Here is a 26,405-nt window from a genome sequence, read left to right as displayed (position 1 = left end):
TGCACATACTTCTTCATTACGTTTACAGATTGCCATGCCACCAATACAAAAATATTGCCCAAATGTTGTTCAGTGTTAAATATATAGCACATATTGAACTATACCATGTGGCACATTCTGTGAATCTTGGGAGAACCATGCACTCAACATATTTTTCCATCTGGCTTCTAGAAACCTAAAGTCTCCCAATCAGTTTCTCCCATTTTTTCTCCCATCTGCAGCTTCACAGAATCCTTCAGAATTTTGGTTTGGAAGCAACAAAAAAATTGGAAGCATTCTAAAAAAGACTGAAATTAGATCAAAAGTCAAATTAAAAAAGATAGGGACTAGACAGAGCCTAGGGAAGACAAGGAGCTGCAAAGTGACCTACTGCCTACCAATATGTCCTACATCAGTGTCCAGGGACAGCAGCAACTCCCATGACCTCCCTGGATATTCCCCCTGTAGAAGAACTGCAAGAAACCACCAATTCTTGTGAATGAACGGTCCTCTAGAGACAAGAAAGTATCCACCTCCTGGCAATATGCAACTACTGTGTGGTGAGAAAGCATGGCCTCAATAGGTTAGAAACCCTACATGCCTCTTTCGGAGATCAGCTTGTCAATGGCCCTGTGGGGTGGGTGAGCCTACTGGGATGGGAAAAAGTGGACTGGGAAGAGGACAGTGTCCTCACTGGACTTTATAGTCTTGCACCCTAGAGCACGCAGATCTTTGTTAGCCAGCGTGCATATCTCCTGGGGTCTGCAAGTTCTGAACAGTGGGAAGACACTTGCTGCTGGGCTGGCCAGTTGCTTCCCACTCCTCCCATGTAAAAGGATTTACTTCCTCATGCTGTGATTGTACTGCATCTTGCAGTGCAGAAGTCTGCTTTGGGAAAAAGCACTTTCAGGTCCTGGTCTATTTGGGATGGTGATTCTACAGGCTGATGTCCTGTTATCAGAGCGCAGAGCATAGTAGAAGCACTGAATCAGCTGGAACCAATGGGAAAGTCAGTGTTAATTAAAAGAATGAATGGGCTTATATGGAGGAATCAGAGCATTCACTGACCCCACCATTACTGCAAATGACAAGGGCTTATCATCCAGGGCAAGCAGGGTGAGACATGGATCTTCTTACATAGACCAGTCAAATTCAGGCAGGCCTGTAGGACTAAACACCACTCCACGGCAGAGATCCTTCCCCACAGAAAGGTTTTGTCCATGGTGCTCAGCTCTTCTTTGCTTTGCTGACAGTTTTGTCACCCCTCCCCACTTGCCAGGGCCATTGCTCCATGCAGCGTCCTCAGTATTTCAGACCCTGGGCATCTCCTGGTCCATCAGCTCTTCTCTGTACGGTGGTATACGGTGTCTGCATACCACACTGTAAGTGGTATGGCCACCACTGCGGTGGGTCCCGTGCAGACACACAAAAATGTGCTTTCTCCCCTGGATGATCAGCCCCAATGGCAAAAAAGCCAGCTCCACAGGGAGACAGGAGATGAGAGCAGTCTGGTGCATGATTAATTTATATACTCCAAAGTCTGAAATGCTCCCAAAGACATTAGTATTCCCCATGTAGGAAAGCTGTCCAGATTTTCAACATATCCCTGTCTTATTCCCACGTCTACTGGAATTAATAGCTGAAGGCTTGTAAAGCCCAAAAGGCAAACACAGGGCTGCATTTAATCTAAAGCAGAGGCTGAGATCATAGTTTGGGAGTCTAAGTGTTGTTGTCAGAAGCAGAGAGAGCCCAAATTCTCATTTATACTAAGACACTTTTATAATATGCTGAAGGCGTAAATGCACCTCAGAGTGGGTGCACTGCCAGCACTGCCAGCCTCTTTGCATTGTGGAAACATCGGAATGAAGGGCCCTTCAGAGAAATGAAGACAAGGGAAAATGAAAATCCCATTCCTTGCATCTAACCCGAGCAGATGTGACACAGGCCAAGATCTGTCTAAGGTAAGTTAGACTCCAGACAGCTCACTCTATCTGTGTGTGTGTAGGGCAAAAGGAAGTTGTGCGTGCACTGGAACGAGGATGAAGAATCCACCCAAGTGTTTTAAAAGCAGGCATCAGCCCATGCTTGTTTTTTTTCACACTGCTTAGTGGTCCAACCATCGCACCCAGAAATTACTCCATTTCTCTGTTGAAAGGGTTGTTAAGTTGGTGAGGGATTCTTTGCAATGAATAAGTGTCATTTCCTGCTTCCCATATTTAACTTTTTACCAGGCAAGCTCTGGTGTCAATTTTAACTGAAGAAGTGCTGGGGTAACAAGGACCAATGTGTGGGACATTCCCCCCTGCCAGCCCTGTCTGAGCCTGATGCTGCTCCCGGTACCTAGCTCATCCCCTTCCACTGTCCTCAGTCAGGGCACACGTTACAGGGCACTGAAATAAGAAAGTGCTTGCTAGAGGCTGCATGAGATACTCCATGGCCAGCTCTTTTTCATCTAACTCTGAAGAAAATGTGCTGAATGGGCTGATGAAACCGTTGCGTACCATGGTGAATCTGGCACAGAAAAAACATGTGCAGTTTTTTAGATTTGTTAGATGATAGTTTCTCTCTCCGGTAGCACATTTCACTGAGACTATCAAAGCCCTCACCCCATCCTAAAGATGTGCAAAACTTAGTAGCTAAAAAAAGAGGAGGTGGAGACCCAGAGTTTTGTTACAGTAAAATAAAATTCTGGGAGCCACACTTGTTTTAAAAAGCAGGCGAGCAAAGTAGTGCCTGGATTCAGTTATATTGTTTGCTAACTCACTTGTAACTGCTTGTTTCAGTATACACAGGCTAGTAGTCATGGAGGTCTGAATACTTCCAGTTCCTTACTCTCTTTAATTGACAATAATGCTTCTAAAGCTCTTTTTTTTTTTTTTTTTTTTTTTTAATTTGCCTGAGGTAAGTGGCAAGTGTAGGGCTTCAAGCACTGCTGTACCTTCTTATTAGGGGATTCATCTTCCAGGTAAAAAAATCACAATTCTTTCCTGGTGCAGCTCAAATCAGTTGGCACAGGGTCTAAACAAATGCCTTAACTCCAAGGTGTCAGAAAGGGTCAAGGGATCAGCAAAGACTGAGCTTTGATTTAAACATGCAATAGGATGTCCCAAGTTTAAATAAAGAACTAGGAGACCTGCTGCGAAATTACAGAATTTAATAGGCTAATAGATTGCTAAATAGTTTATCAGTCAACATGATGTCAAACTGGAGAGAATAGCCCAGTGGTTGCTTTATTATTATTATTATTATTATTATTATTATTATTATTACTACTACTACTACTATTCTTGTAAATGTTTATTATTTCATTGATTTAAAATCTACTGGTCTGCAGTATATTCACTGTCCTTCACCTAAACTGCCACACTCCATTGCCTTCGCTTTGAAGGGGAGTGTGAAGAAGGCAGGGTTTCGGGGCGGGGGGGGGGGGGGGCGGGAATCTCAAACGTACCTGTTAGCAAGGAGCTGTTGTATATCCTTCCTATAACTTGACAGTGGGATTTCCAAGGACTTTGGGTATTCAAAACTATGCTGAGTATTATATCTCACCATTTAGAAACATTCTGACTTGTGACAGAATATTTTGCTTAATAATTAACAGGGAGCTGGTAAGTGATAGAAAAAAGATGTCAGCAGTAAAAGGGTTCGTGCACACATGTGAGTCAAAGGTGTCCTGTGTGGCATCTCCCTAGGGCTGGGCACCCTGAGGGGTGTCTGTGGCCAGGCAGGACATGGCTGCTGGTGGGATGGGGGGATTTGGAGGGAGTGGGAAGCAAGTTGCACCCATGTGGATGGGCTGAGGGGCCTCCACGTGGCTCAGAAGCATTATGCTCTATAATTCACCTTCTAACGTGACACAGAGTTTTTATTTCTTCACCTTCTAAAGTATTGGTAAGAGTGTCTGTGGAGGCTGGCTGGCTTGAGCTCTTAAGCTCGCTGAGCTGTGCAGGACAGCGGCGTATCAGCACAGGCTGTCAACAAATGGCTGGTGCTTGTAAGGACTGTAACAAACCATGGACAACACGTGCCATATACATTGGGTATCCAGATGAGTATGTATTTGCCAAATCTACTTCCCACCACACATATCATGTGTCCTTAAGCATGCATAGATGAAAAAAAGCAACCCCAAACCTGAACTAATGCCATTCATAAACCCATGCATTTTCATCTATAAATTTACACACAAAAAGGCTAGCTGTGGTACCTTTTATTTACCATGAGCAGGAACATGAACACCATGCTCCAGGCACTCTTGTGAAAGAAATTTTGTCTTCAGTTTCACTTTAATGGTTCAAGATCTTTCTGCCAGATGTATGAATGGCTTTAGGAGGGGAGGCACGGGAAAGGAAATGAAGATGTGATTAACCTAGGAAAAGGTTCTTGGGAAACCTTCCAGCATCATGAGCAAGCGAATACAAGAGTGCATTAGCACGGCGCACTATCTGATGGATGCTCCAGTGGCTGGTTCATGGGGCATACACTTTGTTTCACTGAGAAACAGACATTTTTGGAATGGGAGAAAGCAAATGGATGTAGCAGACTCAACCTTAAAAGTTTTTAGCAGAGGCTTATGAAATTGTACCAAAGAATGAATAGAAACTTGTCAGCGTGCTAAGAGCTGTCAAGACCTGAAATTAATTGATGGACCACAGTCATAGCTAATTGACAGTGACAAGTGTTGCTTTGCACTGTTTGGAACAGAAATGACATATTTAGAAATTAAACTGAGGCCAGCATGCTCAGAATCACCATTTTTCAGCTGTTCTAATAATCCCTTTTAAAAATATCCCTGCACGCTATAATATGTCGCTATTTCTGAACTAGAAGTAAACAGACAAAAGTGTTGATTAAATGTGTGAACATTATTAAACTTGGAGACGCTGTATACACCAAAACATGCAAAAGAATTGCACAAAAAGAAGTAGGGAGGCTAGAAATATGGGTTTGGAATAACAATGAGATTTCAACATAAACAAAGAAAAGCTATTGTATCAAAGACAAAATGTAGAGTTCGAAGTTGTAATGGCAGAAACTCATAAAGATGTAGGCTTGGGAATAAAAGGGTGAAAAATAGTATCAGGGCTATGCAAACAAGGGTGTTTTATCTTCATACACAGATGTGACAACTTACACTGCTCTTTCCATACCATCAGTAAGAATGCATCTACCATTAACTCCAAATTGCAGGCACCCTGTATTAGGAAAAAAAGGGAGCAATGCTTTTGTAAAGTTAATTGGGTGTGTAATTGGGGAAGCACTGCACAGGAAAAGAGTTTGTTTGCAGGGATTGCAATTACAAAGTAATTACAGAAATCCCCATCAAAGAGATATGATATTACCTCTGAGATATACTACAAGACAAGGCCGGAGCATTGGGAATCTCTGGCAAAAAACCTGATGGTATTTCAGGAGCAAATTGGGATGTGAGGATCAGGATGATAGAAAGGCTTTGTGGCTATTGCAAGGTAGTCCACCCAGATCAGAAGCTAACACAGGTAGGCTAACAAACGCAAGCCAGTGTCTACAATGAAGGTTAGTTGACACAGAAGGAGAGAAAAATCAAGGGAAAGGAAAACTATTGTCCCTTTTACTGGGAGGCCTAAGGATAAAAAGAACCTGAAAAGGAGACATTTGTGGTTGCATGAAGGGTCTAACCTGGAAACAATGACTGTACAGCATAATGTACAACTGAGATGCGTTACAAAAACACCTGTGTCAGGTCAGTCTTTCCACTGCTTCCAGGAAACTTTGAAGTCGTCAGAACTGTGTTGCCCTAGTTCAGATACTGGTCAGACCCTGAAGTCATCCTGCTTGCCCCAGCATTGCTCTACAAAGCCCAGTTTTCTAGATAAGCTGGTGCTCCTCACCTTACCACCTTGGTGCCGTTCCTCATGACCTGCATGTCCACCATGCAGCCGCCCATGACGTAAGCAGCCAGGTTCAGCTCAGCGAACTCAGCCTGGAGCAGAGCAAAAGGACAGAGCATTACTTGAGGGCAGCAGAGACACAAACACACAGACACGCAGAATTGTCTTCGACTGCAATGTGCCTTGCCTTCTTCCCCCCCCCCCCCGCCTCCTCTTTTTTTCTTCCATGGGACAACCGGAGATCCAATTACAACCGATTTGCCCTGGAGAGACTGCAGAAGTATTTATGGCTCCCACACTTGGGGTGTACAAATATACAGGATCACACTTATTGCAGTAATAAGAACTGAAGGAATTAAGAATGAGCGAGCTGAAAAACGCATACAGGAAAGAATAATAATAATAAAAAGAGGTAAGGTCATTTGAATTCAAATTCCAAGTTTCCACTTGGAAACATCCACTTAGAATTATGTCTGAGTTGGCTGTCGTGCCACTGGCCAGCTATAAACCTAGTACAAAAGATTTAAACCTAAAGAGCTAAAAATCCTCATTATGCTGCAGGAAGGTGATAAGCACAGAAACCAACCTGATAGGGTTTACTTATTAAGATTTTAACTATTATAGGGTTAGCAAAGCTGGGTAGGCTATTAACAGTACTGCTCAATTATTAAAACACTTTGTATCTTAAAAGAGGTGTGACTTACAAGGTCAGAAAGGTTGGCAAGGAATACTTCAGCTATGGGGAGCAAAAGGCAATGTGCATGGGGGCGATTACAACTGCAGTGGGTGTCAGTGAAGGCTAAGACACAAATGAGAGTGAGTAACTGGGCGCGACTGTGCTAATCCTCCCGCGTGGCTGCTGGCCCCGCTGCCCTTCAGACAGGAGTGCCAGTGAGACTCGATGGTCTCAGGCTGCTCTCAGCAGGAGGAGGGTGGCAGGGTTAGCCAGCTGCTCCATGCTCGTCTTGGCCTCCAAATCCTCTGTTCTTTATGAGCAAATGATTAGACCTTAAACTAGAGTATGCACCGTGCAAGTCCTCCCTTTCCAGCATGACGCAAACATACCTGGACAGATTCAGAATCCTATGTTAAATTAGTGCCTGTGTATATAAACATATAAATATAAACGATCAGTTCTCATTTTTTGAGACAGAAAATTTAGTTTTCTCCCTTTGAACAGCTTTCCTCCCCCTCTCTCTTAAGCCATGTCTGTCAGACTTAGTGTGATGGAGACTGGTCAGTAGTAAAATCATCTTCTAACCCATGGCTACCTAATACCAGAGCACTCAGATGGTGTTGCTAATGCTTGCAATTTTGTGAGGTCCTTGTACTATTTAATGTTGTTCCGATACTTCTACTAGCTGGAGCTGACAGATAGTGCCAGGAACAACTTTTATACAGAAAAAAACCCAAAGTGAAAAAAAGCATGTTTTGTCCTCATGAATGCATGGAAAAACTTGCCAATGGAGAACTAGTACACCTGTAAAGGCTCAGAGGCCAGACGACAACAGAAAAAATCAATTCCAGCTTCTTTTTTTAAAATCCACATAATTTTACAGCAATGACTGTGGACTGCTGACCCAATGATGTAATGAGATTTCATGTCTGTGGCCCTGTGTAAACTTTTCAAAACGACACCCTTACATGATCTTACATCATTGTACCTCCCAATTACAATGAAAGGAGGGGGAAAATTCCTGTTGCCAAGAAATAAATCCTACTTCAAATACACACACACACATGCGCAGAGGCAGTGAGTGGTTCAGGTGACTGGCTGGGCTTTTCTTATGAGATTGCACTGTGTTGCCTTGGTCACAGCCATGCTTCTTCAGTGATGATTTGTGTCAGAGATAAGCAAATATGTACCACTAACAGGCACCTGCATTTTATACATATAAAAAATCTCAATAGATGTAGGGAGGGGGGGAGTCCACCTTGAACAAATTCAGCAAGAGCAGATGCTCTGGGTACCATCAATGAGCTCCCCAGTGGGTCAAGGCAAGCTTGCTAGCTTACATGTAGGCTCAAGAGGTTCTGTGGACGAGGGAGATGAAAGGATGGCGTTCCCTCCTCTGCGCCTGCGTATGCCTCAGAGATGTCCCACTCTGAAAGCAGAGTGTTACTGAGCTGGACCCTCAGCTTCTGCAGCTGAAGGGTGCATCATCTGATGTGAACACCAGAGCAAGAGAGGGAAGTTGTAGGTACGTGTTTTCCTGGTGTTCCTGCTTTCCTTCTGTAATTTTTTCCATAATGCTTTTATATTGAAGAGCTTTAACACTTGCTTTGCTGGGGGTGAAAATGGGCAATCTTCATTACACGGCTGGCACGTACTGTCTAAGCTGGTCTGACAGGCATTGCCCTGAGGCAGTCAGGCCAAACAAAGCTGTGTTCAGACACCTGACGTCCAAACAGCCCTGGGAATCCCGAGCTGGTAAGTGCTTCATACCAAGCTGCCAGGACCAATTTCAGGCCTGCTAATATCAAGAGCCAGAAGAAAGGGAGAAATCCCCTTTGGCAACCATTGTCCAGGGAACCCTGGCAAGGAGGGAGGAGTGGAGAGGGAGTCTGAGGGGCTCAGCTCTCTTCACCCCCAACACATCCAGATATGCAAGCACAGCTGAAGGACAATCCTAACTTTTTCCTGGCATTTGCTCCTGCTTTTATAGACTAAGTTAAGGACCATTGCTGCTTTCATGCCACTGCTTTGTCCCACCTAAGGGGCTGCTGCTCGTTGGTATTTGGTAGAGGGCTGAAAACTTCAGTCAGCAGAAACTGTTTCCTGTTGATTTTCCAGTGCTCCCTGTATTTTTAACTTTGTGGGTTTTGTAGCCTGATGACTTCCCTTGGCTGGGATTTCAAGTCTGAGATCATCTCCAGCCTGAGTTTACCTTGCAGACAAAGAGGTCTTTGAACGTAGCTCGTGCAGATAGAGTGGCAGGTAACTATGCATAAACCAGGGAAGCCCAGCTCCCATGGCCCTGCAGTCACTGGCGTTAGGACTCATCGAGTCTATGAAGCCATTACATTAGCCTGATGGTGTTTATACTTGCTTTGCAATGGTACCAGTGGCTGCAAAAACATTCAGGGCAAGAGCGAACCATGTGTGACAAAGGTGACGCAATCTGTCTTGAAGAACGATGTAATGCAGACTGTGGAAGTGGAAATATTTCGTACCTCTGTGAGGCCCAGATCTGGGAGGATGCCCACAGATATTTCGAGATATCTGTTAAAAATGCCTATTTCATGTATTCAGATTCAGAAATCTCTCCAGATCATCTGGACTAAACCTTAAGCTACTCTCAGTTTCTCCCATCAATGTTCTCTAGGTTCTGGAGATCTTTCTGGTAGCTATTTTATTTTCCTGTTTGCTGATAATAAAACAAAGAGGATTTTGCCATTTTAAATCACGTGATAGTAGAAATGCCTGGCTCGCTAGCCATACCTATTAATAATTCATGGCAAGAACATGTTCAAGGTGGATTTTAAGCATTTTTCATAGAATAACAGAAAGCTTTGTTGGAAGAACTTCAAGACATCACAGTCTGTCTCTCTTTCCTAAGGCAGGATCAGCTCTACCTCTGCTCTTGTATGCAGATACTACATGGCCTTCTTGTATCTTGATTCCACAGAGAAGAAACATCCTCAGGCATTGTGCCTTAACAGCCTTCGAAAGTTCTCCCAATGTCCAGACTAGATCTCTCCCTTACTTTTAAAGACTGTAATTTTTTTGTCCATTACTTCCTCCTGCAGAACCCGAAGACTTACTGCTTACCCTTCTTACATTTTTTTTTTCCACCTAGACAAAACCAACCCCATTCTTGTAAGATTTTCTTGTAGGGGATGGTTTTCAGCACACTGACCAGTGTTGTTGCTGTCACCGGGATCCTCTCTGATACGTCTGCAACTTTCTTGACTTGTAATAGCCCAAACTCACCATGATCCTTCGGCAGAAACCTGACCATTGTTGAGTTAGAAGGCAGGCCGCTCATATAATACTGCTGTCCACGTGTGCCAGTACGGACTTACATCCAGCAGTGTGACTACTTTTCAGCTCATATTCTGGCTGAGATCCTCTGCAATCCTTTGTCTAGGCTACTGACTTGTCTTCAGCTTCCCACCTTGCGCACCTGCCATCGATAATTGCTGTGTAAGGGGGAGATTTGTTAACATCTATAAAAACCTGATAGGAGGCAGTGAAGAAGACAGAGCCATACTTTTCTCAGTGGGGCCCAGGGAAAGGACAAGGGGCAGTGGGCATAAAATGAAGTACACTAAATTCCATGTAAACACAAGAAAACTCCCTTTTTATTCCAATGATGGTCAAACACTGGAACAAGTTGCCCGGAAAGGCTGTGGAGTCTCCATTCCTGGAGACACTAAAACATTTATAGGCTGTGGTCTTGGGCAGCCTGCTCTAGGTGACCTTGCTTAGAGCAGGATATTGGACTGTGAGATATCCAGATGTGCCTTCCAGCCTCAACTGTCCTGTGATAAGTTTTTTGTGCATGTTATAATCTAGCAGATTCCTTATTAAACTTCTCCCTGCATGTCAAAGAGGAACCCCAGGAAAGCATCTTAGGTTCCTCCTTGAGCAGATGCTGAGGGTCAGTTAATCTTCATTGTGGCACAGGAATGCAAGAATAAGGATGCGAGACAGTTTTTTGGGTTTGTGTTTCAGGAGCATGGTGACTGTTTTCTTTTTAAAGCAATCAGGCTTAGTGTGTCCATGCAGCAACAAGAACATCGGGGTGTTTTTGAGCTACTGAACTTTCTAAGCCCTCATCTGTACGTAAACTAACTGAAAGCTACTCAGGTTGATTGTTGCTTAAAAGGGAGACATAAAGTTATATTAGACTTCTGTGTGAATATTTGCATATATACCCCTGTTTGCATATATACAACACACACACAAAAATAGCAGAGGGGGTTTTAACACTGCCAGGGAACCTTTGCACTTTTGTCCGTGCAATATACTATGTGCTATAACACATACACTGGCTTTTTGGGGGGTAATTCCACAACATAAACCACAGCACTGAGCTACCACTACACTACACAGCTTTCCATAAAGCAGTGCAGAGTACCTACAGCAGCAGGATCCTGAGCACGAGTTCGGTAGGTGCTCTGACCAGTCCCTCTCACCCACGTGGGCACAGCGGAAGGTGGATTGGCTCATGGCACTGGGGCCACAGGTGGCTTTCAGGGTGCTGGGTCTCTTGGGTGGCTGGAGCTCCTCAGTATCCTTGCCTCCTTTGCCTCTCTCTTTGGCACTGATTGTGCTCTGATCAAGACTCTCCATGCTCCCAGTCTTGCTCCTGAAACTCCTTACCCGTTATCACTACACATCCGTTTTTCTCCCCCTGCCCAGTGACACAAAATGGAGTCAGAATAACGGGCTGGTCTGTGTCATGGCTTAGGCACTTGGGATGAGAAATTACTACTGTCTAAATCAAATCACATACATTCCTCCGTGGATTTTATGCTTTAGTTTTTGGTGGATCTTCCAATATGTACAAGCGAAGACAGACTTTGGCAGACACCAGACTGCATTCCTGTAACATTTCATTAAAACCATTACAAGAATTTCAGGGGGAAGTAAGCAATCCCTAACTCCGGCACAGGCAGAAGGGTGAACAGGTCACACGGATGTGAACAACAGGGAGGGATGAGGCTGCACGTGCTTGGTGTGCACATGCATGCAGAATTAGAGGTTACACACCCTGATTCCCCACGTCTCTTTCCTAAGACGTTTTCCCTTGGGGAATCACCCTACTACCCACCTGCCCCCGGTATTGGGATCACTCTCTGAGAGAAAAGGATGGAGAGGGTCCAGCTGGGAGGGGGATGATGCTGTGTGGCTTCAAAGGGAGCTTCCACAACTGCTCTTCACAAGTTCTGAAGCTAGGATGCATGCTCCTAGGCTACAGACACCACCGATACTGAAGGTCCACATGCCTTGACCTGTGTGAGGGCCTTCTGGTGCATCAGCTCTGATGGCATTTGGAATTGTTTCTTGAATTTTCTTTTCAAAAGTTGTGTGGCTGCCTGAAAATTGGAGGTCTAGCAAAAGCACATTTCTAAACTTTCTGATCCCAGGAAACAGCTCAAAAACATGAACCCTGTAACCCTCCTAAAGCCAATGGAAATTAAAAAAAAAAAAGAAGATACTGTTCAAGAAAGTAATGATTTTTGATTCATTCTTGCTAGTTCTTCAGGACCCTTCATTCATGGTTTCTGAATGCTTGTATGTGGCAAAGCTATGAGAACTGCTGTTCTTGAAACGTTTTCTGGCTTTCTGTTGGAACCACCCCCTTCAAAACATATAAGGAATAAAACTTAAATAGTTATTTGATGAGAGGCTAGTTTTCCTCTCATCACACACAGGCCTATCAGACTATCTTTTGAAAGGCCCACTTTATGCCGCACATGAAAATACCTCTTTTAGGACGGGAAGTACCATGGAGCTGGAATTCATGATTTGTATTACAATTATCTTCTGTGAGCGCCAAGTACAACTTTTTTCCTGACAGTGCTGCCAATGGAGTCATAATCTATACCACAAGACTTTTCCAGAAGCATGTACATAGGAGTTCACTGAATAATCATCCCCTGAAAATAAACCAGGCAGCAGGAACAAGTGAATGAGCTGTGCAAGAAGAATGTGTGTCAGACGGACAGACGGACCCACCTCATCACAGCAGGAAATGGTGGGAAGGAGATGGGCAGACAAACAACAGGAATAAAAATTTAGACAAACCTTTTGGCCTCATCACTCCCCCTTCACCCTTTTCACCCCCCTCCACCATCAATTAGCTAATGCCAGGAAAGATGTCTCTGGCTATATTAAGATGCCTTTGGGAAATATCTGACAGAAAGGTACCCTGAAGGTGCCTGACTATCTGAGAAGTGCTGCTTGCTCTTGCCTGCTATATCTGTGCTCTCCTCTCTCTCTCTCTCCTGGGCTCTTGTCGGTCAACACAGGGCACAGGACTAGAAACGACTATTAAAGCCATAGGGTCTGACCCCTTGCCACTGCAGACACCATGTCACAAAACACCTTAAACCAGTATATTTATTAAAAGCAACCATGTCTCCTTTAACTTTTGTTTTGACAGGATAAACAAACAACTCTTTCAGCCTCCTCTTATAGGTCAGGTCTCCATGGTCATCCCAGTGACCCCGCTCTGCACATCTCCTGCTTTGTGGCCATCTCCCTCCCAGACAGGTGGCAAGTGTCCCGCTCATCTGGCCACCACCCATAGAGCCATGGTCTGTCCGATGGGTCTCTGGTTGGCCAGGTCTCAGCCCCAGCTCTTTTGCTTGTACCTGAGTGCAGCAGGGATACATGGCTATGTGGCATCCTCCTTGTGCATGGGGTATACCTAACACCCAGGGAGACCCCTGTTGCAGCACTCTCCAAACTAGCCAGCTGCAACAAGGTCTTTTACCACCACATACCAACATACTCTCCATGCCAGTGCCTCTGCTGCCTTCTCCTAATCTCTCCTCATCCAGGGTGCACTGCCTATTCTCTGGCTTCTTCCTCAACTGCTTCGTTGGCTGCCCAACCTCTTAACAGAACCAGCCCCAGCTGCACCTTGTCTACATCAGCCAACCCACCGCCCCTGAAGCCAGCCCACAGCTGTATGTTATCAATGATAATTAACCCAGCTTCATTCCTTTACAGACCCCCACCTGGGGTATGTTATGATCCATATGGGAAACCCCAGAGTCATATGAAATCCTTAGAGCATGCAAGGCTTAGTTTTCTCTGGGACAGGGCAGAGATGGTGGGGAAGGAGGTGCTGAATTACTACCAGTTGCCTCTAGCGATGGAAAACATTTGACAGAGCCTAATGTCTGTGGTGTAATTTCTCCTCTTCCTCAATATACTGTGTTTCCTAATGATTCTTCCCCTCCAGTCAGTGAAGGACTGAGAAGTTAAAAGCAAAATTAATTTCAGGAGAGACTAAAAACAATGTAGTCAATTCCTGTGACAATTTAAGATTCTTTGCTAAGCTCAACTTAGTCTTAGAGCCACTTAATCAAACTTACTTTTAATTTCTAGAAGAATTTCTCTAATGATTATGTTTCTAGAGAAAAGAACGGGGGATGTATACAATTCAGTTCTCAAAGCTAGAAATCACAAGGCAAGTAAAAGCAACAACATGGATCAAAGTCTAAGAACCTTATTTTTAGCAAAAAATAGCAATAGCATTTTTAGACTCATCGGCTCCTTAAAGCTTAGGGGTTAACCCACACTGAGTAAAACTTAAACCATCAGGATTTTAATGAGAATAGGTCAAATAGATTTTATTTTTTTTAACAGAGTTTCGTTCAGTCTTATGAATGACTATCATAGCTACAGAGGACTTGCAGTGGAAAAATATCCAAATAATCAAAATATAATCCAAACTGCTTCCAAAGAAAAAGGGATCCTGATTCAGCAGAGCACTTGCATTTGCTTCTCAGCCCTCACAGCCTTGTGCTCTCCCTCTGCAGCCAGCAGGAAGAAGGCAATGGCATTGCATGCCTGGGTTTCAGTCAAGAGCAAGCAATAATAAATCCTGCAGCTTCTAAAGCACCTTAATAAGTATGTTTTGGGTGTTACGCTGAAGAATAGAAGAGAAGAAACAGAGATGGAAACTAAGTCAGGCCTCATATTAATTTTGATGAATGACAGGAGACACTAGAGGCTTGGAGAGGCTGTACCCACTGCAGCATCCATGGCAGTTCTCTCTCCTGTTCATTGGCACCATGTGGTACCCACAGCATGTTTGTCTCTTGCTAGTGCTGATGGACCTATCTGAAAAGCAAGGGCCTGGGGCTGGTATTGGGGTCATACAATTTGTTTCTGTGCTAAAGAACCAGAAAACCTTCTTCAAGACTCCATAAAACCTATTTTCATACAAGCTGAGACTTAGAGAAGCAGCTCCCTGAGCAGCAGGATGGCGTTTAACATTCTCTTCCCTGTGGATTATCCAGTGTCTAATACGAACTGAATTCACCTCTTGTAGAAAATTAATATCTTGAAACTTCTGCCTGTTTCTCCAATTCAGCTGAAATCAGCCAATGCCTTCCACAGCGTGGGGTGTGGGGAACAGACAGAGCGAGACATACATCTTGCATTCCTTGGATGACAGCCAAGGGGGAGAGGCAGCCCAGAGAGCTGGTCAGGGTGTATAACCAGATTAGATAACTGACTTCCCGCTGCTGAGAGAGGGAGAGACAGTGCTGCTTTCAGCACTCCTGCTCCATTACAAATAAGTGATGTCATGACTTTTTTAAAAAAATATCACCTACTTTCCTGCTCTGCTTCGCCCAAAGATTGCTGAGATGGCTTGCTAAGGAAGAATTGAGATGTAATAGAGATGGAGGTGGAAGAGGAAGAGAAAAAGCAACAAGGCAAACTCTTCTTTCAGTTTAAACCAGCTACAGAGCATCCTGGAAGAATGGCCAAAAAATTAGCATGGTCAGAAATAAATTGGGCAGAAAAAGACTGGTAAGCTGGGAACTCCAAGAGAAAGGTGTGGGCCAGGCTGGTAAACACAGTTATTCCCTGCATCTTTATTTTTTTCTTCTCCCCACCGCAACCCCCCACCTCAGAAGACTGTGGAAGAGCATTTGTTTTTCAGATTGAGAGGGTCTGCATTCATCTTCAGGGGGCCTGTTCCACAACAGTTTAGGGTCCCAGATTGTGCTTGAGGAAGAGGATGAAGAAACAAGGGAGGCTCCAGGTAATCAGGGTAGGAGTAATGAATAAAAATTAAATACTGAGAAATACTGAGCAAGCATGGGTAGGTGAAAAAAAAAAGGGACAAAAAGCCAGAGTTTGAATAAAGAAGGGCTCCTCTCTTGGTCTCGACAATATGCGGAAAGGCCTGAGGTCAGATTTGAGGATGGCCCATGACAATGCAGCTTCTGTGTTTCCCTTGACGGACAGTGGTCCAGCTGAGAAAAGTGGTCATCCCTTCTACTTTCAAGGTCTCGGGGGCACAAAAGCAGTTCCCTGCCAACTACATGGAGGCTCAGCTGCCTGGTCTAAGGGGCAGGAAGGGGGGAAGGGGAAGCAGCTGGGACCCTTGTTCATTGCTCCTCAACTTTTTGCACCCACTGCACCCTTCCTTCCCTTGGGCAATACTGCAGTCACTATGGTCAGTATTTAAAGATGACTGCAAGGGGCCTGGCAATGGTCTTCACCAGCAAAGTCACACCAGCCTTGTGGTCTTTGTTTGGAGCAATTTGGCGCTTCATCTCAAACATGGACATTTGGGCTATGTGAAGGATTTCAAGAGACAGATTGGGAAAGTCTCCCTGAAGGAGTCCTTGGGGAAATGCGATAAGCTACCTAGTGACAATGATGAGGGTCATTACTGGGCTTAACCCATCAGGGAGCAAGAGTCCATTTCTGCCCTTCTTCACTCACCAGCCATTTGAAGATAGTTCCTTTGTAAGGACCTCAAGTGCAGTAACATTTGAGGAGAAGGACTATGAAGGGAAAGGCAGAGGCTGGAGGTTTAGGAAAGAATTAACAGGTCATTTTGAAGAGTACCAGGTCTAGCTTTGAAGCTGACTCTGCTTCGAGCACTGGAGTGGGTTGGATCAGAGGTTTGAAGGGCAAATCTGAATCATTATTTGATTCCATACCTCTGTGTGAGAAGTGTGATTCCCCCCTGCCCTTTTTGGACATTTAACGAGGCAGCCAGCAAAATAAGGACTTTGACAAGGTAGTGCAAGTGAGAATTGTTCTTCCTAATACCACCCAGTACTGACAAATGTGATACCAATAAAAGGAGGAAAACGAAGTGTTCACAGTATCATAGTTGCAAAAAAAAAATGAAAAAAAATGACTTGCTATCTCTTCTGTCCCAGACACAGCCTTTGATCAGAACATGTGTGCTGATGTATAGTCCTAGGCAACTGGACAGCATCCCTTTGAAAAGAGAAGGAACACCTTATCAAGGGCAATGGGTCCTGAGAAAGTCTTCAGAACCACTGCATTAATAAATCTATACATCTATACACACATGCATGCACACATACACACACATACAATGCAGAATCAACAGCTTTATAAAGACAGAAAATATCAGGTCATTCAAACAACATTCACCAGCTGCCTTTACCCATCCAAGCAGTTTTATAGCCCTGATGAGTATAAAAAAAGTATAGGATTCCTTCAGGATCACCAGCTCATCTCTACAGCTCTCTTTTCCTATGCCTGCTTTCAAGTTAGGTGCCTGCAGATGTTTATTAATAATCATTTCCACTTTGACAACAGCATCCAAAATCTCAGTCAATACTGAGACTTCATTTTGACAGTCACTGCACCAACACAGAAAGGAGAGGACAGACCCCAGCACGAACAGTATTCAACTGAAACGAATGGCCAAGGCTAACAGAGAAACAGAATTTTTCCAATGTCCTGCAGAGCACATCAGAAAACAGGCTATGAACCTCCTATGGGCTTTCAACAGGTAAAAAGATTTTGCCATATGTAGTTATTGTGCGTACTCAAGCCAAAGGTTTTAGCCTCAAATCGGGGTAAGTCAGACGACTTCTGTAACTCATGTGAAACATAACATCACCAACATGTACTGGGGCGTACTGACTTTGTACCTTTTCAGGCATAGATATGGAGCTGTGAGGTAGTCTTCCAGTGGAAGATATTGCAATCCTGTCACCAGAAAAGAAAATCTCATTTTAAGGTGAAATGGTGACTGATTCTGCAAAGGTAGGGAGGACGAAAGGATGGCCTTAAAATATATTTCCATTTTTATAGCTTCAACAACTCTATGAAAAGGACATGTCTTAAAACTCCTGGTTAGTTCCTTTCTTCAAGAGAAGAAATATCTATAGATTATCTGTCATTAAGGCCTTAGCCCTGTCCACACAGATGTCTTGGAGCCAAATTCAGTTGTCACTGACCTGTTCCACTCGGATATCAAATTCTCCATTCACTTTCTTCCCCTGGAAATATTTGGCCCTGCAGAAGAAACGAGAGAGACAAACATAGTTCAAGATTTTTGGCTTTCATTACATACTGTTTTGCTTCTGCATTTCCCCTTTTGCTGAAGAATTTCTATCCAGGTCACAGCATGTTTTCCTAATTCTTATTTTCTTTCAGCTTTCTGTTCTTCAGGACAAACCTGCCAAGCCAGATGAAAACCACATTGGAAAGTTCCTTCAAGGCTTGTGACTTTTTCATTTTATTTTCAAACTGAAAACCAAATGCTCTCCTAATCTTTTCCAGAGCAACAACTCTAATCAATGATTCCCTGCTATATCTCATTTAATACTCAATCTTTATTCTGTAAAAGAAAGAGAGCAACATATGGCACAGCATTGGAAACTTCTGATGCTGAAAAAGGATCTTTATCATCACAGCTGAAGCAATTCTCCTGCTATTCTTTCTAACTATGGAGCTGCTTTTCAATTCTATTTGACTTTCTGCTGCTGATTTAGAGGAACAGTATCTGCATCTACAGTAACACTAATGAAGGATCTCTTCTGCTGAACTGCGAGACTGTGTTTGCTTTGGAGATGAACAGTGTCATGACAAGGACATACACTTTCCACCACCTCTGCTCCTAGCTGCCTATGCTATGCAGACAACAAAGCACATACTTTCAGAGGGATCGGTTGTTCATGAACAGGGAAGGCTGACAGTAGCATTGGAGAAGGAAACATGGGAAAGGGCAGGCAGTTTTAGCTGTTTTATTCATATTTGTGTATAATGTCCCTTACATTGATTGGTGATCAGGGAAATTGCCAATATGTTTCCCCTGTGAATATTTCTCCCCAATTATTCCCCTCATCAAACAAACCTGACAGAAGCAAATATGAATTTAGTTTCTCAGGCCTCTCCCCTAAAACTTCAGGAAGACCATGCAGGTTCCAAAAAGCTCTTCTATTTGGAAAGCATTGAAAACACAGTTAAGCCCTGCAAGAGCTGTTTCCAGAGACAAAGTAACTCTCTGCATTCTGTTTCCAATTGGCAAAGAGAGGACAGAATAAAGAGGTAAAGGAAAAAGAGGGGAAGCCGGCTTTGCTCCCTATTTTATAGTATTAGCAAAAAAAGAAGCTGGCTCACATTTTTACTATGTGTCTATTTCTTCCAATAAAAAAAGGAGAAACAGTAGGAAGGCAATTTTCCCCATGGCTGAAACACACCAGTTTTCAGCTGAATGCTCCCCTTCCTCAGAAATGTGAAATGTAAATAAAAAAGTTGTTTTGTTTTGTCATTCTGGCTCAAAACCAAGTCAAAAGTTTTCATTTTATTAGAAAAAGACATAAAAAATGTCAAAAGTTTTCCACTTTGTTCTAATCAGGGTAGCTGAAGGCTGTATCACGCTTCCCTTCCCAGACAGCCCATCCATCAGCATGGCGCTAATAAGACCTCTGCATAGATGTCAGTGGAGGGACAGTGTAGCAGCCAGATGTGACCAAGATCAAGTGACTTGAATAACCCCTGTCCACTATAAAAAGCAGAGCTCTGGCCATTTTTTCCTCCCTTTTTTGAATTTACGAGTGTTGCATGAAAGAAAGCAACTCAACAGACAAGCTGAGACATCACGCCTCTAACAATATACAGGAACGCTAAATACACTTAATAATTCCATCGTATTTCTGGAGGCATGGCTCTAGAGGGTCTGGCAACACTCCTCGCTCCTAAACATTGGGGATATTGCTGGAACCAGTGACTTCTCAGAAACTGGAATAAGCTTTAAGTGGGCCCACAGGAACTGGTCTGAAATTTGAGGCGCAGTATTCACTGGTACAAGCTTGCTTTCACTCCCAGCACACTCATAATGTATACTCCTTACCCACATTTATGAAACACAGTTCCCTCTACGGCCTCTCCTCTCTGCCGACCAGCTGGTTGCAAACTCCTTGGTGCTGCTTTGCTTCAGCTTGTAATGAAGTGTGATTAACCACAGTCTCCAGCCCGGTACGGATGGAGCAAAGAGGCTTCCACTGCGTAGTCCAGGAAATAAGCCTTCACACGGTTGAAAAATCCTCTCTCCCATCTCTACAGTACTGGGTCTGCTCATGGATAGTCACACAGAGGCCACATCCAGCATGAGGAGTCTTTGGAGTAAAGCGAGGGATCTCAGACACCGTGCGACCCCTCCTCCTTATCCCTCTTTCCACACAGGTTGTCTCATCACTTGTCTCAGATATAACTTTCTTTTAACATCACAATATATCACTTTCTTTAAAAGAAAGCTCCCCAGGAAGGTTAACCTGCTCTGACTGTCTCTGAAGACTACAGGTGCTAAGCAATTTGCAGCCAAATATTTTGGTCAGCCCATGATTTTGACACAGCTCAGGGTAAGAATGAAACACTTCTTACTGAAACATCTCTGAAATGGATGGAGTGATGTTTTTAATTTGCACCTGGAGTTTTGGAGCCCCTGGGCAGTAGAGGCTATCATGCTGAAATGAAAAATGGCTTTAGCCTCACCCTGGAGCCCCTGAAATTTCAAGCAAGCTGGAATCATTGCTGATGCTGCGGGAACATCATGATGCCTCCGTTGCAAGAGGAAAAGTGTTTTGGTCAGTACTGGGCAATGTATGAAATGGCTTCTGGTCCCCACAGGACATTAGACAGAGGAAAGAAAGACCACACTGCTCTGGTGGGGATGGAGAAGAAAGATAAATGGATGTTTCCAGCAGGTGAGACTGTGCAAGACATTTGTGGATGTCCTCTGCCCCAAAACCACCTGAGCAAGGCTATTTCAGACCTCTGCCTAGGAAGTGACATGCTGCAGGGTTATCTAGGCAGCTTGTAGTGCAGCAGGGGAATGATACCCAGAATACTAGTCAAAAGCCTTTCTGGGGAGCTTCAGAAAAGTCTCCATTCACCTCCAGCACAGACAGCTGCCAGTGATCAGAGAAGCAGCCTATTGCCCCAGGAGTCGGGGGCTGTCTGGCATCCCCCAGTTTGGCATATGGGGCAAGGCAGTGGTCAGGCAAACCAGCCTCCTCTACTGGGCTGCCTGCAGTGCTGACCACCGCTTGGTTGGCCACCCCTTTATTTTAAAGCACGTCAAATGTTCAACCCACCAGAACACAGTGTTGTAATTTGGCTAGGCAGAGTGCAGCTGGGGGGGTGCAGTTGCTGTGATCTCAGTAAATTAGCCTGTAAACATGTTTTGACTGAAGAAAATTGTGGGGCCATGCTCAAGAGCAGTTCCTGGGTGGGATTTACAGTGTTAGGCAATGCATTTAAATGTGGCCGTACCAGCTGGGAGGGAGAAAGCACCACAGTGAACGGCCAAATGTCTGCCCTGGCTTCCAGGGAGGAGAGCTTGCCTTGAACTCCTCTCCCTTTGGGACGAAGCAGCCGCAAGCTCTGGAAAAGGACATATTATCTGGGTGCGAGGGCATCAGACAAACATAACTTCTGCTTTCTGCCTCAGCCCTGACGTGATTACAGGGCCATGAGAAATCTGATGCCTCTTCTTATGAAGTCATTTGGAAAGAATAAAAGCTTATTTTCCAGAGCCACTATGAAAAAGTCCCAGTCTGCCTCAGAGACCATGGCTGGAGGAAGCAAATACGCAATTTTCTGTCAGATATGGAGTGTATCCTTAACAGCAGCAGGGAAAAGTATAGGATCAATCCACCTCCAGTTACCTGCATAAAAGCTAATTCACAGAGAAACCATTTATAACATTAGTGCCCTTAGATGTTTGCAAGCACTGATCCGAGACTGCAAAGACACCTGTAAGACAAACACCAGAGGTTACCCCTTTGGTGTTACTGACAGCTGGGACAGCTTGTACTGCACCTATGCGAGGGCTGGCCAAGCCAGCGTGCTCCCCTGCACCTTCGTACTAACACCCGAGGTCTACAAACACAGTGATTCAGTCCTCACAGGGTGCCAAGTCCCCTGTCACAGCCTCGCATGCCATCAGGCCCAGGGGAGGTAGAGCTGTGCCAGTGGGCTGCAGGTACTGGGGCTGGGGCCAGCCTGCACCTGCGCCGTGGGGAAACAGCAAAGGGGAGGCGATTCCCACGCCTGGAGTAGGGGCTTCCAGGATCAGCAGCAAAGGGCCCACACTCACAAGCTACTTCTGTTAGGAAAGCACAGCTCATCTTGCAATTTCTCTCTGCGCGATAAATAACTTGTTACATCTGCTGTCTTCTCTTTCCGCTTTAAAACAAAAGTAAGTGCGATGAGTGCTCAACCCATCAGCCAATGCACATGCGCAGCACAGGAATCCAGGAGAAGCTATTTATGCAGAGCTTGTAATCTCTCGTGGAGTTATTTCTTCCCTCTTCCCTCTTCTTTTTTTTTTTCTCTTGATGCAAAGAAACATATCCAAGCTGCTTCAGAGGGCTGCTACAGTGTTTTTGTCTGGATCTGTGGGAAACGGAGTCATCAGGGATGCAGTAGGGAACTGCACGTCACCTGCCAGGCTGGAAAATGCTCTGCACAGGTGAGGGATAGGAAAAGATGCCCAGGTGTGACACATCAGCTAGAGAAAATGCTCAAAGAGTTCTTCCCCAGGTACAGTGCCACTAGACAGGAGCCCATGTGAGAAAAGGTGCAGCACACCCGCCTCAGCATAGGGAAGGGAGTAGCTGGGAGGGACAAGAGATTTGAAGTGATGATGATGGCTTGGAGGACTGCTGTGATTCAAAGCTTAAAGGTGTTCCTGCAGGTCCATTAGCTGGGTGAAGCAGAGGTTGTGACACATTATGCAGCTTTGAAGACAGGCTAGTATTTTGTATCAAATTCACGGGACTTCTTCAGCATAACCTGTAAGATGGCTCCTGGATGAAGCAATTTTCTAGGATAGGAAGAGGTCAAAGAAATATAGCTCAAATCTTCCTGCAAGGGACCTTAGTGGAGCTGACAGAGCAAATGTTATTGCAATTGCTTGTAGTACGTCTTGGAAACTAGGAACTGATCCTTTGGATGAACAAACAAACCTGAGCCCAAATTCCTGGTGCTGTGAATGAATGCAGGCACTTTTCGGGGCACCACTGTTTGACAGAGCCTTTGAGTTAAAAGCTCAGGAGCAGGCTTGTACTTTACCCTAAAAATGGACCCAGTATCACTGAGAGTGGGCCAAAGTGCGGCACTGGGATATTGTAATGGCCAATTCCTCAAACCCTCTGACTGTGCTTGTGCCTCTGGACCAAGCCACAACAAGCAAAGAAAGCCAAGCCACACTTTGGATGGAGACCACTTCCCATCTCGAGTGGAAGGCAGCCTTCGCTACCCTGTGGAGGGGCCAGAGCAAAACATGCTCTGCTGAGGAGAGGGGAAACTTGTGGGACTTTTGAGGAGATGTGGGCAAGGGAGTGGGTGGAGGAAAGAGGGAGGGAAATGGTAAAGAAGAGATCTGGGTAAGTAAACCAAAAGGGATACACAGGAAAATTCTGGAATTATCTGAATTATTTCCCTGGAATCACATTACATATATTTCTCTCAATCCCCTTGGGAAAATAAGGCATGTAATTTCTTTCTGAATCAGCCTGGAAAAGGTGAGGCTGAAGGCCCCTGGATTGGGTGTGTGGGGACCTTAGGAAGGAATGGGAGGGGGCTAGCCACTGTACGAAATCCCAGTGTCAAAGGGCTTGGGGGCCCAAGTGATACACAAGGCACTCACTGTATGTCCGTATTGTCTCCTTCATAAAAGGGGCTGGGACTGGGAAAAAGGAGACAGTTTCCAGGATACTGGCCAGCAGCCGCTGGAATGCCCCGACCCCCCCCAGCCCCTACACGCTATAAAGGCAGGGGGGAGGAGAGATGCATTTGTGCCCTTTTTTCTTCAGGGGTGAAAACAAGGAAGGTTTTCCTTTCAGGGGCCAGCCCTCAACTCCTTCACTACTTCTCCCCAGTTTAGCAATTCTCAGCTGCAAGTAGTGAGGACTTTTGAGATGGTCAAGTCCTGGCTGCCCAGGGCATAGGGAAGAGAAAAATCAAAAATGCTGAGGTCTGCAATGCACTGGAGCCTTTGTCAACATCTGCTTTGGCCCAGAGACCTTTTTTGCGCTGTTCAGCTGTGGGATGGACTGGTTGGTAGTTAATATCTATCCTGTAAGACTACTTTCAGCCAGGGGTGGGGGGGTGTCAGGATGCTAAAGGTGGTGGATAAGCGTGATGGATGTGTGCTTCGACACCGCAGGATACAAGGTGTGACTTACAGTTAAATGGACCGGAGGCAAGTGCAGAAAGAAGGCAAGGGTACCCGCACTGTGCAGGCAGACAGGGAGGAACCAAGAAGTAAATCTAAGTTTTGGGCTGGGTCAAAAGATAACACACTGATACTTTGCCAGGAGCTCCACAAAAGTTTCAGCTCCAGCCGCCGGGTGCTGTATGGCTGTGCTCAGCCCCGCGCACTGCCGGGGTGAGATCACCTCGCTTGCAGCGCTGTCACACCTGGCTTGCTGGAGCCACCAAATGGAGAGCCAGCTCGGCTGCACTGCAGGTATGTCCTCAGTGTCTGAGGCCGGGTGGTGGGAACAGACTGCCTTTGTGGTCTTCTGGGAAGAACCACAAGACCCAGCCTGCTCTCATTACTGTAAAACAACCCCCAAGGCATTATTTATTATGGGGTCACATCAAGGAAAGAAACGCCTGTCCTGATGAGGTCTGTATCGGATTGTGATGGTGGTATGGGGTTTTTTTGTTTGTTTTTGAATAAAGGAAGTCCTTGTGGTGAGGTCCTTGATGAGGTCTGAGGTCCCACCCTACAGGGCTGGAAGGATTCTACAGAGTTGGAAGGATTTTCTTGGCTTGAACGCACACAGAAAGGGAAGCTTTGGGGCAGGAAGGGAGAAGGTTTTTTTAAATCTTCTTTTGTGAGTCCTCCCTTTCTCTCAGGGAACTGAAGGCCTGTTTTCGGGGGAGACCTGGCTTGGCAAACCACCAGCACTTTAATGATTGCAGACACAACTATTCAGGCCGTTCTTTTTATTCAAGGAACTATGGAGTCCCACACAATGCCGGCCTCCCAGCATCTTCCTGTGCCACCTCCTGCTCGTGAAACTGTGGTAGTCAAAGCCATCCCACCCCCAAGAGTAGCAGCACTAGGTAGCGCAGTGCTATGGCTTTTGGGCACGGCTTTTTGTGCTTCTCTGAGCTGTCAGGATAGGAAGGACACTTTGCTGTAGGTCTGGTCCCCCACTCTGGCTACGTTGTGGCCACATTCATGATGGCCACAAAGAGTTGGGGGGAGGTGGAGGTGGGGGCTGCTTTCAGTACAACACAAGGCAGCAATTTTATTTTGCGTATTATCAAAATAATACATTGCTGGAACATTTCCACATTGCTAAGTCTAGATGGTATGGCCTGGAGCTGTTTGCAAGGGCTATCATTTTGTTGAGGACTCTGCAATATTTTATTCCAGCCCACTTCTGTCCTCCCTGAACTGGAGAAGCAGGGGAATCGGACTAGCTTGAACCAACACTGAGGCAGGGCTGCTGGCTTTTAAGCAGAAGAAATCTGGCTCACAAACATTGAGAAATACATCTGAGGGATTTTTTTTTTTTTTTTAAATATGTACAGGACTAGGCAGGACATTCTGAGGTTAAATTCTACGCATTTATAGGAACTCTGGTAAAGCAATTAAGGTCCCAGATTTGACTTGCATTAGCATATTTATAACCTGGTGGGGAATGTTTTCCATATTCCTTGTGTCTATTTTTGTAATGATACTAATCCTTTACATTTCTGTATCACCTTTCATTTAGGAGGACTAGATCCCAAGTTGCTTTACTTATGCAGGACAAAAATACAGGCAGACTTGATATACCTAAAACAGAGTGGAAAGTGATGTGATAAATGCAATTTATGGAATACCTTTGACAGCTTTACCTCCTTTTCACCCCTATGCCTGCATGCTATGGAATACAGAAACTCTTCATGCTGCTTTCAAGTGTGCACACACACACACACATACATGTTTAACACAGACTTGCCTCCTTTTTCCCTAAAGTGGAATTTTTGCCCTCAAGTCACACTTGGCATGAATAATAGGAACAGAAATATTCAGTCTGGGGTAGACATGGCTAAATGATGAAAATTTAAGTTCCTTAGCCAGATTTGTGAAAACGTAAGTTTTACTTGTAATTTTTTTTTTTTTTTTCAAATCATAGCAGCATAGTTGCACAGAACTTGTGAAATCTTAAAAGGTCACCCCTGTATAATAAAACCTAATTCAGAATAATTTATTGTCAGTTACCACCATGCTAGATGATTTTGGGCTTATTATCAGGAAAGACAAAACTTGGTGATTTAACCTGCAAATTCCTAAGGTGAAGTTTGAAGTATCATTCTGAATGATAATAATAAAGATAAATGATAACAAAGTCCGAAGCCAGAAGCTAGCCCAAAACTTCCCATCATATTTAGTGAATTAGGTACAGAAATATTCCTCTGAATGGGAGCCTTAGTATATCATCTTCAGTCTACTGAAAGAATGAAATGACTCATGACTCTCATTGAATATTTTTGAAAATTAATTTCTTGCAAAAAAGATTAGGATTTGGGAGGTCCCCTGTTACTAAAATTCAGTATTAGACTGTTATTATTTG

At 44.6% G+C, this 26,405-nt stretch overlaps 1 protein-coding gene and 1 long non-coding RNA gene across 4 annotated transcripts in view; one reads left to right on the top strand and one right to left on the bottom strand.

Annotated features, from left to right (window-relative positions):
• The window catches only part of SYN3 (synapsin III), a 201,142-nt gene that overhangs the window by 149,180 nt on the left and 25,557 nt on the right, over positions 1–26,405 (bottom strand). For both annotated transcript variants that reach the window (XM_055809185.1, XM_027796796.2), the window contains exons 4-5: positions 17,778–17,835; positions 5,850–5,941 (exon numbers count right to left, since the gene is read on the bottom strand). In XM_055809185.1, coding sequence (XP_055665160.1) covers positions 5,850–5,941; positions 17,778–17,835 — 150 coding nt within the window. The remainder of the gene's footprint in view (positions 1–5,849; positions 5,942–17,777; positions 17,836–26,405) is intronic.
• LOC114014101 (uncharacterized) overlaps positions 1–26,405 on the top strand; it is a 37,480-nt gene that overhangs the window by 6,474 nt on the left and 4,601 nt on the right. The window contains exon 2 of one of the 2 annotated variants that reach the window (XR_003557480.1): positions 17,977–19,078. The exons of the other annotated variant lie outside the window; for it this stretch is intronic. This is a non-coding gene — a long non-coding RNA (uncharacterized LOC114014101). Of the gene's footprint in view, positions 1–17,976; positions 19,079–26,405 lie in introns of those variants that run through there. 2 annotated transcript variants of the gene reach the window in all.

Source organism: Falco peregrinus, chromosome 6, assembly GCF_023634155.1.
Source record: "Falco peregrinus isolate bFalPer1 chromosome 6, bFalPer1.pri, whole genome shotgun sequence".
NCBI classification, from domain to species: Eukaryota; Metazoa; Chordata; class Aves; order Falconiformes; family Falconidae; genus Falco; species Falco peregrinus.
This window is presented reverse-complemented; position numbering and strand designations above follow the sequence as displayed.